Source organism: Mus caroli, chromosome 12 (genome assembly GCF_900094665.2).
Source record: "Mus caroli chromosome 12, CAROLI_EIJ_v1.1, whole genome shotgun sequence".
NCBI classification, from domain to species: domain Eukaryota; kingdom Metazoa; phylum Chordata; class Mammalia; order Rodentia; family Muridae; genus Mus; species Mus caroli.
The window spans coordinates 26,686,545-26,698,116 of record NC_034581.1 but is presented as its reverse complement, the minus strand read 5'-3'; the positions used below and the strand labels follow the sequence as shown (position 1 = coordinate 26,698,116).

Genomic DNA, 11,572 nt, shown 5'->3' with positions numbered 1-11,572 from the left:
GATCTTGAATATATTATATGTGGTTGGTGTGTGCATGCGTGCATGCACACACGTGTGTGTGTGTGTGTGTGTGTGTGTGTGTGTGTGTGTGTGTGTTATAAAGGGACTTTATTAGTTGGCTTACACTCTTAGGACAAGGTATTCCAGTCCTTTTCTGCACATAGAGAGACATACGACCTGGTAGATGTTCAGTCCATGAAAGTAGAGGCCTCAAGAACTCCCACCCAGCATCAAAGCCGAGAAGTTCCCTGAAGACTCAGTGGACTTTAGCTTACATTGATTGAAGGAAGAAGCAGGAGTGTGATGTCGCTGGAGGATGGTGGCAGCAGTGCTAAACACACCATGTGGGAAGACATCAGGCAGGTGTGCGGCGCTGCTTTTCTCTCAGACCTCTTTTTATCCGAGCCACGTACTAGCAGGTGCATTCAGCCCTGGGGTAAAGCTGGTGAGTGTTCACAGTCATACATTTTTGTGCATTATTTAACATTTTCTTCATAACAGATTGAGGAATCCCTTTAGCCCTCCTGTGATTGTCATGGTGATAAAATCATTCAGCCTTTAGTCTAAAGGACAGCCTTGCAGGCATTGTATTCTCACTTGGCCTTTCTGTTCCTTCTAACACTGCCAATGCAGTAACCCAACCCCCTCCTGACACTCGTGGTTTCTCCTGAGAACGTGACCAAGAATCTGAGGTCTGATCCCTTATATGTGATACGTTTGTTCTCCTTTGCTGCTTCAGAGTTCTCCCTTTGGAGAAGTTGATGAATACAGCTGCTGCCTGTGCCATTTTGAATGGATGACTCTAGGGGTAGGTTAGGATTTCTGAATCTGGATTTCTGTTTGTCTCCCAAGATTCAGGATGTTTCCAGACAGTGCTTTTACCTGTTCCTTCTTTTCTTTCCACGTGGAACTCCCATTTGTGTGTATCTGAAAACATCCCTCCAGTCCATGATCTATTTACTCTGTTTTACTTTCCTGCTTCTCCCTCTAGTTGTCTTATTAAAAATAACTTGCATTTTTCCTCACTAACTTTGTCTTTTGCACAATTAAGTCAGCTGTTTAAACTGCATCTGCAGTGGAAGCCACAGTTGGTGGTCATCAGAGTTCTAAAGAATAAGCATCCTATTTTACCCTGGATATGACGGGCTATCCCAGAAGAGTGAGTTCTATTGGGACTGGTGATAGAGATTTCATACGGCAAACCTGGAACTGGATTCATTGAATAGAATTCTTCTTCTAAGTTTCTAGGTGATACTGATAAAATGCTAGAAATATTCGTGAATAGTCCATGGTGCTCTGGTCTGTGGCTGAAAGGAACCAGCTATAGGGCCTGGAGCCTAGGGCCATCTCAAGATCCTGCAGAGCACTGTGTGAAACATTCCCACCCAGTCTTGTGAATGCAAGCCTTTCTCAGTACATAAGCAAGAAGAACCAGAATTGAAATCCAAGTCTAAGAACCACAGAGGGTTTACTGTAGGATGGTGGCAGACAAGCCTGACCTAGAGACTTCACAAGCATCTCCCTATGGAACTTTGGCTAGATATAGATATCCCCAGGCTATAGATGGGAGGTGTTTACTTGAGCTCCTGACCTGTCAAGATGTACTAGGAACTAAGATCAGCAGGGCTGGCCTAGTGTCAGAAGTTGGTGGGTCCCCCATACGGGTTGCTTTGTTCCTGGGTCATAACCCAAGGAGCTTCATGAACACTTGGGGACCATTTAGCATCTGCTATGACAAGGTCATGGTGCAGTTGGCCATGTCTTCTTCTTAGGTCCATGTGTTTGTAGGACAGAGCTGGACCCACAGCTGAGAGGCTGCACTGAATTATAGGGAAACTCTCAGATGATCGGACCTTCTTCAGTGGCCCTGATATTAGACTCTTCCCTTGCTGGATAATTTCAGAAACAGGCTCTGATCCAGGCATGGATGTGACCAAGCCCTTTGGGTCATTTTTTACTTTAAATCATGCCACACAAACAGAAATTAATTGTTCAGTAAGAATTTGAGGGCAGGATATATTGATATGAAACTAACTCCTAACAACAATCTCTATGTTCTCAGAGGGTCTCCCCAGAGGGCAAAGCAGGGTCAACTCTGTAAGGACAGAAAGGAAGATGCCTAGGACCTTTCAGCCATGTTGCATTACAGACTGCTCAGCCTCGGATGCAACTTTGAGTCTTGGGTTAGCTACAAAGATGCCTCTCTCACAAGCACATCTTGAATATTGATGATATAAAGTAAATAAAGCTAATGTTTTTCTTAGCTTTACCAAACTGATTTTTTTTTTTTACTGTGGAACAAATCAGTAAAATCATAGCAGCTGACATGTGACAGTCACTGTCACTTAGAGCTCTTCAGTTAAGAGCCATCCTGGCTTAGATGGTTTGTGCTAGGTTAGGATCAAGGTATTGGTCTAGCTGGTCCATTATCAAAGCTAAAAAGCAAGGGCAATATTTGTGCCAGCAGACCATCAGCACTCTTTCTAAGAGTGAAGAAGCTGTAGAACTGAGGGTTTGTAAAGCCCAGAGGCAGTTTCTGTGAGAAGAGAGCTCTGAGGGTGGGTTGTGAGAAGCACACAGGGCTGGCACCTGGGGTTGCCCTCGGGTGCCCTCTGGAGACTGCGATGCTGCTGCTTGCAGGTACTCAGACCTGAGCTTTGTTCTGACTGAACAAATGGAAAAGAGGCAAGCTGAACTCTTCACTGCTTCCTAAGATGGTTTGGTGAAAGTAACATAAAGTCTAACCGTAGGCATAGAGCGGCTCAGAGACACCTTGAGCAGGTGAGGGGTGTTAGGAAAGTAGCACCAAACTGAAGGAAGATAGCCACTCAGATTTGAGTGGCTGTCCCCTAAGAAGAGCAATTAATCTTCATTGTCAAGTTGACTGGATCTATAATCTATATATCTATAAAGAGACGTGCCTCTGGGAAAGTCCATAATATGCCAGGAAATAAGGCATCCTTTCTTATAAACTCAGTAGCTACCAGGGCCTCACCCTCTTCTGAATGCAGCCATTGTTGGACTACCCAGTCCAAACTTTGTAAGGCAATCTAATAAATCCTCTTGGTAAATATATAATATATAATACACACACATTTATACACATATGCATATATACACACATATATACACACACATGCATATACATATATTACTGTAAAACACATATGTGTCTGTATATATATGTATACATATATGTATGTATGTATACATATACATATATATATATATACATATATATATATATATATATACAGAACATATATATTTCTGTTTCTCTAGAGATCCCTAATACACAAAGCTAAACAGTGCAGGAGCCCACACTCACCCACTGTCCTGTGTTACATGATTGTTTCCAAGAGGCACAGTATCTATCTTCCCATAGAGAGGGCCCCTTTCCTCACCTCCTGTTTCATGCTGGCCTTGAGAAGATAAGGAGTCATTGACCTTGTTCTTTCTACACATCAGGAAAGGGGATCAGAAAGGGAAAAAGAGAAGGCTACAAGGTTGGGTCTTGCTGCCCCATCTGTTCAGGTTCTACAAATAACAATGAAGTTTTGTTTCATAACTTAGAGTAAAACCCCATTTGTTCTTAAGTGCTCACCTTACATAAGGAGAACCAGTGAGGACCAGATGGGCTTTGCGGAGTCAAAATAGAATTAGGCACGTTGCAGATAAGCACATTTTGGGAAGTGATAGTGCAAGTCACAATTACCCTGATAAATGCTGAGATCTGCTTTGCCAAAGATGGTGCCATGTTTTAACACTCATTCAAAAAATAAAACTAAAGAATGTGTCAGGCAGTCATGGCCTCTCACGGTATGGTGTTCTCAAAGCCCGTGAGCCACCCGCAGGTGCCAGCCTCGGGTAGGATGTAGAAGCAGAGCCCCGAACAGCACTCATCTCTGTAGGAAGAGGAGCCTGCTGTGAGATTGAGACTTTTGGTGTGTGACACTGAAGGTCAGGTCTGCATGGGGAGTTGTCAATACTGGGGCCCTGTGGTCATCATCTAGCTGCCTGCTTATCCTGAAGGTTGTCAGTGACTTAGCCGCAGGTTTTATTCCCCTCACAACCGTGGAATCTCCTATTGCTACCAGGTAGTTGTGTTGGATGCTCTGGCAGAGGAGTGGCTGCTTTGCTCTTCTTTTGCTCTCCTAAATCTCGTTCTATCCTATCCAGGAAGGGTTCCTTGCTGCCTGGGGACCTCACAACCTTGCCAGTGGCAAACGGCAAACAGGTGATGGGATTGCCATTTCCTTCTCAGTGAACTGTCTATAAATCCACAAAGAACCTCATTCTGTAGACAGAAGACTGATGGAAGGAGATAATGCCTTGCTACATGGGTTCCTGACACCTGCTGTGCTACAGCTGCTCAGTGAGATAGTATTTTGCAGAAGCCACAAATAATTCTTCTGAGTCTTTGCCTTAGTCTACTGCCTTGGGGAGTGACCGCTTGTGTATAATTGTCCTGATCTGAGTCCATGCAGTTAGGTCCAGAAGCAAAATGCTTCTGCAACTGTCCCCTTAGCTACCTCCACACTCCTGCCCTGCTGCCCCAACCAGCCATCTTTCTTCCAGACCTGCCATCTTTCTTCTAGATGCGACCCACTTATACCTTCTGTGTCTGACTCCCTCAACCTCTCTGTCTGCCTCTCCTTCTGCATTAAATATCAGCTTCTCCATGTAGAATCTTTCATTTCTATCTCTGGGGATTATTCATCTTGACTGTAAGGGATTAGTGCCCTGTGTGCTGATGGATACTGAAGCCTCCACTTTCAGACACAAAGATTTCTTCTTAGCTGAGCAAGATAAACTCATCACAAGTCTTCCCATTTGAACGCTAAGTTGATTCTCCTTTCCTTTGTGTGTAGAGATTTAATAGGCTCTCAAGATCAGAAATGAAAATAAATAGGAAGAGGTTTTAAAGTTGGAAGAATTGAATCATAATAGATGAAAGAAGCATAGAGTGTGGATGACTTTCTCCCCGGAGCCTCTCCTGGCTGCCTACTGTGCTCACAAATCTTTCATCTCTGTCAGTGGCAGGGGCATGTGACTTCTCCAGTCCTGGCTCACTGCTGTAGGCAAAGTCATGTTATCTTGACTCTTGGTCATCAGTTTACCAGATTCTTCGTTTTTAAGAACTACGGGGTGGTTAAGAACTTTTCACAGTTATAAAGGGGCCAGTCACTGACTCTTATTCAGGAAAATTAATGCCAAGTCCAGAGCCTCAGTTGGGAGAAGAGTTGGAGAAGGTTCTAGAGGCAATGACTCTCCCAGCGTGGGTTAATCTGACTCAGTAGATAGAGTCTGAACCCTCTGGGGCTGCTGTGACAGAGCTGCACAGGCCAGGTACCAGAGAGCATCAGTGATCTGTCTCTCATTGTGAAGCCTGGAATCCCGGCTCAGGGAAGAGACTGGTCCTGGTGACCCTGGGGACTGCCACCCTCTCACTTTGCTCTCACATGTAGGAAGTGGCAATGAAGCTCCTTCTGGAGTCCTAAAAATGACACTGATGTTGACAGTTCTTTGGCCTGTCACCCAGGAAGACCAAGTCCTTCCCAGGGACCATCTACCCAGATTTCTTCTTTGGAATGAACTGTCTTTCTTATGTGGAGCTAAGAGGAGACTTCTTCAGCTGTGTTTTACAAATGTCCTCTGCTTCCTGCTCAGCATAGATGTGATCTTAAGAAGGTGAAGGGTTCTCCCTGCCAAGCTATTTTCTGGGATAGAGAGTTTGTTGTTGTTTTCATTGTCTTTACTTAGATAAGACCTGATTCAAAGCTCCTACAAGTTTACCCAGGTAGCAGGGTGACTCCCACGCATCTTCAGTCTGTGGTCCTGTCCCAGAATGAAAAAGGAAAATGACAGACACTAGCCACCATAGCCAGTGTAGAATTACCAAACCCAAATCAGAAACCACATACAAATGAATAGTGAGATTGGGGAAGAATGAGCCATGTGCTCCTGGAAATAGCGGTTGCCATGGTTTCGGAGCATGGGATCTTATAGTTTCTCCAGATCAGATGTCTTTAATATCAGGCGACTAAGAGAGGGCTGGAGTCAGAAGCCCCTCCTCTCTCCTGGTGGTGACTGAGGGTCCTTGCCTCTGCTAGCCTGGCCTTATGAATACACTTGGGTAAATGGTTAACATGTATGTGCTTAGTTTCTGAATCTTGATAATAACACCCTTATAGGGTGAGGATAACACCATGGCAGTGTTTGAAAACTGACGCACACTGTTTATTACAAAGGAAGGGAATCTGCCTGCTGGCTCTTCTTGTTGTTCATTTTAAGTACCATTGTTTGTTAGATGGGTAAAGTATCTTCATTGCCCCTCCCACGTTATTTAATCTTTGACTTCAAAGACTTAAAGAGAGAGACAAAGAGAATTGATATACTTTCATTTGAAAAGTGTAAGAATTCTTTGCACATTGTTGACCTATTAGAAAATGCACATCAAAAGGGCAGAAATTCCCAACACCCATGTAACTCTAGTTGCAGGTGATCTAACACTGCCTTCTAGCCTTTAAGGGTGCTCATGCCTACACAAGCATGAACACATGTGCACACACACACACACACACACACAAAGAATAATCATTTTTAAAAGGCAGAAATAGGAGAGGGGTATACAATTCTGTATCCTTTCCTTCCCCCTTTTTTTTTAAACTAGGGATACCCTCAAGACAGGGTCTCACAAAGCTGTAGCAGAGACTGGCCTTGAACTGATCCCCCTGCCTCCATCCACTGGACCCAGTGAAATTCTTTACGAATTTTCTCACCTCTGTAAAAATCAGTAGAATCCTAGCTAGAAAACATTGCCCAAGGCTCCTGGAGCAGAATTTAAGCAGCTTGTGGACTAAGAATTTATTTTCAATTTCCTGCCAGTATCTAAATGAAACAGAAAAGGCACAAGTGACCAGAGGGTTTGTTTCTGTGTTGAGCAATGTGCATGGTGTGGATGAGTCCTAGCTTGTCCCAGCTCCATGAAGATCTGGACAGTACAATTCCCTGGTACATGAGGCCCTTTAATGAGCCAATATACTTATAAATGAAGTTTTCTCAGAAAAGACTTCGTGTATCATTTAATGTTTGGTTTTGAGATGAAAAGGAGACTTTTAGTGGAAAAAGTTATAAAATAACAAGTTTGGGGATTGTGATGCAAATAAGGATGAAAGCTTAAAAATGAGGGATTTGATTGGCAGATCAAGTCATATCCCATCACCATAACTGAACCCTGATGTAGCATCAATATATTGCATTCAACTGGCTATGAGATAATCTAACAGGTTTTCGTTTGAGGAAGACATAATCAGATTCTATGGTCACTAATATGGATGTGGGTGGAATAGTGATATTGTATCGCCAGCACCAGAGAATACAGGAGTAGTTGATACTTGAAATTCAACTGTTCCTTCAGCTTTACATGGCTTTTGCCTGGCCTTTTGGTGAGAATAGATAGCAGTTAGCTGCTGACCATGCAGGTAGATGCCACTGCTCCCTTGGAAGCAGTCCTGTCCTTGGAGAGGGGTATCTTGGGGGTGAAAAACCTTGCTGGAGTAGAGACAAGGCTTTGGGTCTCAGGATCCCTGGATGGAGAAGGGGCTGCATATGGCATTCCAGCAGCTTGGAGAAAAAGAAGCAGGGGTTTCTATTTCAGATGAGAGCTCAGGTAGACTGTGGTAGATTTCAAGCCATATTCTATAGCCTTAATCAATAACTTTTTCCAATTATAAATAAATTTTATGTAATACTTTCATAAAACATAATCAAATCCTGTTAAAATTCTTTTAGTCACATTAACTGAAATTCCACTCCGATCCAGACAGAGGACTGGACTTTACTCCATCATCATAGGTCTTCAAACATCGTCCTGGGTGGATGGTACCCTTCCCACTGACCAATGAGGAACAGAAGGTTGGAGTCTGCTTGTTTTCCTGTTTGTCTGAAGACTGAATAGAGTCCATTTACTTCTATCCTACATTGACTTTACAACCTTCTCTGTAACCTCTTCCAGGCTCTTGATAATTTTTACCAGAAAGCTTTAGAATATTGGTCGGACACTTTGCTTCCTTTAATATCTGTGTGTTTAGTAGTTGAGGCACTTTGGGCTTCTGCAAGAGCCCCGTTGCAATGCTTTTTCATGTTTCTTGCGTTATAATTTGCACATCTGTTGGTTTGCATATCTTTTCTATATTTGGGTCCAGTAGGAGTCTTCACATCTGGTGTACAGAGAACGTCAGAACCCCAACACTTGTTTCTGTTGCAAAAAATCTTTCTTTGGGGGCTGGGCTTTTGGGGAAACATGCCAGGCTAGCGTTGCCCACTTTGTCAGGCAGTCTTGCTGTTCTCTCTTCTGGTTGTCCCCTTCTCCAGCTGCTATGCTGACCAAGTTGCTCCATGGTGAGCTAACTCCCTCTCACAGCCTGACCCTGCACAGTGGACAGCTCACATGCTCTATTTCTAGACAAGACATGTCCCTAGTGCCCACACTTGACTGTTCCACCACCCACACCCAGCTTTACTTGGGAAGCATCACAAAAAAACAGATGGTCCAAACTGTGTCCCTGGTCTGGCCTTCCCCCCATGCTGGGTCTAGTTACTCTAGCATCGCTGCCAATAACACAGCTATCCTTCTCTGCATTCAGCCAAACTTTGGATGCACTGTTGATTCCTCCTTGTCCTTTGATCTGAGTCTAATCTCTACACCAATTTCCCCCTCCTGCCACCTACCCAGGCTAGCTTCCCTAAGCGGTCTCCTTGCCTGGTTATCTGAGCAGTTAACAGTTTTCTCTCCTATTCCACATTGTCCCTTTGGCCTATTTACCACACATTTTTTTTTTGTAAATTTATCATCCATTTCTCATCATTGTGCCAAGTCTTTGCTCAGAGCCTCTCAGTGACTTCCTAGTGCAGTTAGAATAAAGCCCATGCCCTTACATGTGCAAAATAAGCACAAGGACAGATTTTTAATGCTGTCCAGTGTCCCATAGAGAAAGTAATAATTTGTCATGCAGAACACACAGGTCTAAGGCAGCTTGGAACCAAAAAACAAGGAACCTTGAAATGAAGGAGTTAGAGATAAATATCTCTACCTGGAAGACACAATTGAGGGAAAGCAACTAGAAACAGGAAGGCAGAGATGACAATGCTAGCCCATCCCCCTCCTAAGCCATTCCATCAGCCACCTGCACCTTCACTTTAAACTCAGTTTAGGCTCATCCTCTGGCAAAGCCTTCAGAAATGCATTCATCACCCTTCATATTCCACCAGGCTGGAAAATCAGCTGGAAATAACTAAATGCTTCATTCTCATTCAAGAACTGCTTATTAAGGTTGGAACCGTCAGGGATCTCTGTTTAACAAAGAAAAATTACTTACTCATAGGAAGCTGTTTTGAGAGCTGTTCACACATGGAAAGTCTCTGTAGCCCTCCTCCCTTGTGCCCTCCCCTCTTGCTTAGCAGCACTCATAGCTGAGAGGGTATTACAACAGTGTTGAGTGTGGACTGTAGACGGATACATGTACAGTATGGGTTTTAAGGACAGTTACTGGAGGTTGAGTAAGCCTTCATACTGAGGCAAGGACCCGGGGCTTCTCTGGAGCTCTGCTGTGGATCCTAAGTTCATGCACTGGGACATCCCAGTCCCTATCAGCTCTGAGTGTTTTGGTGTTTAATGGTGTGTTAGGTTTCAGGTGGTAGATGGGCTTCAAACTAATTGCATCTAAGATGCCTATAAAACACTAACTGTAAGATTTCAACTAGAGCAAGCCTTTTTCATCTCATCTGCTTTCCTTGTGCCTATTGAGTTTGCTCTTAGTAAGGGAGTTCCGTGTGCATCTTCACTCTGGTAAGACTAGCCTATTATACCTGTTGACTAGATTAAGACTGTCTGCTTTTCCCAAGTGTGTCACAGCTGAGCATAGCACAGCAGGGGCTGGAAGCACCTGGCCCCTGCTGGACTCCCGACCAGGTGTCCTTCTTCAGCTGACTGGCTCCCTGGTGTCTTCCCTCCTGCTGCAGGTCCAGTGCATTGGAGGTGCTGGCCCTGGATGGAGCCAGCACAGGAGTCCTTCAATTCTCCACTGCCCAGGACTGTGCTGACTGGTTGCGTTCAATCTCAACCAACATCAGTGACCTGACGCTTCAACATGTGAGCATAAAGTCCGGGACTTACTCCCTCTCTTCTTTGCATTAGCAGTTATGATGAGAAGCTTCCAAGGATAATTAACCCGCTGCAAGGTTAGGGCTGCATACAGAACATATACTTGTTTCAACAGATTGAATATTCAACTTAAATAACTAAAACTTACCCTATTAAAATGTGTTTAGATACACATTTGAAAACTTCCAGGCTAGTTCTCTCTCTGTTTCTCTCTGTCCCTTCCCTCCCATTCTCTTTCTTGTCACATACATACACAGAAATCTCTCTCTCTCTCTCTCTCTCTCTCTCTCTCTCTGTGTGTGTGTGTGTGTGTGTGTGTGTATGTATGTATGTATGTATGTATCCAACCATCTTAATACAATGTGAACAATGATACACACACCCTGGTTTTCCTCTGGCCTCCCCAAGTGTATGCACACACTTATATATGAGCACAAACATTTCCATATAAACACACACATGAACATTTATTTAAAACTAAAAATGAAAAGGGCATACCTAAACAGACATAAACTGTCTCACTGAAGGCATCTGGGCCAGAAAGAAGCCTTCTGTGCCTTGGGTGATGTGTTTAATGTTCAAAGTCAGTAAGATTTGAAAAAAAAAAAGCATAAATGGAAATGTACTGGGGAAGAGAGCATCAAATCCTTGTTAAGTCTCTCGTGAAGTACTGCAAGCTGTAGCTATGTAGCTGTGGCAGGATTGGCCTACGGCCAATGGCTTGGCCCAGTTCCCATCTTTACTCCCTCCCAGTACCCAGGCTGTATGTTCACCCCATATACTTTTATCTGCTCTTGGCAGCTTGATGCAACCTGTTATACCCTGTATCACACAGCCTAGTGCCTGTTGTCCCCTGATTCCTCATCTCCTGCCTTGTCCTGGTTGTTGCTGGACAGAAGTTGGCTGAATAAGCTGAGATGTTTAGGGATGCGGTCATATGTAAGATTTATACTCTGAAGGCACCAGAGCCATCTTTCTGCTGTATATAAATAAACACTTTCCTACAGTCTCAGTTTTAATATTCCATACTTTGAATCCCTATGGTACTGAATGGGTAGATTTTTTTAATTAAATAACTAAATAGATAAATAATCAAGCAGAAAGGAAACAGGTGGGGCTGGATTAACAATTGAAGAAATGCCAGTGAGTAGAGAGTTCTTCTGATTAGATGACTGCCACAGGTGACCCTTGGGCAGCACAGCACGGCAGTCATGTGGGCTCATAGACTTGGATGAATCTTCCTCTGAACTTCCATTTCTTCACTGGTAAAATTGTTGAAACTGACATCTACATGTCTACATGGTTCGAAGAGATAAGTAAGGAATGAACTACCCACTGTGGACATTGGTCATTGTGTCATTGTAACTTGACACAGAATAGAAGCTCTCCCCTCCCCCTCCCCCTCCC

The 11,572-nt window shown here is 43.8% G+C and overlaps 1 protein-coding gene across 2 annotated transcripts in view; it reads left to right on the top strand.

The window, feature by feature from the left end:
- Window positions 1-11,572, top strand: part of Sntg2 (syntrophin gamma 2) — a 193,530-nt gene that overhangs the window by 117,340 nt on the left and 64,618 nt on the right. For both annotated transcript variants that reach the window (XM_021179141.1, XM_021179140.1), the window contains exon 10: window positions 10,024-10,153. In XM_021179141.1, the coding sequence (XP_021034800.1) occupies window positions 10,024-10,153 (130 nt within the window). The remainder of the gene's footprint in view (window positions 1-10,023; window positions 10,154-11,572) is intronic.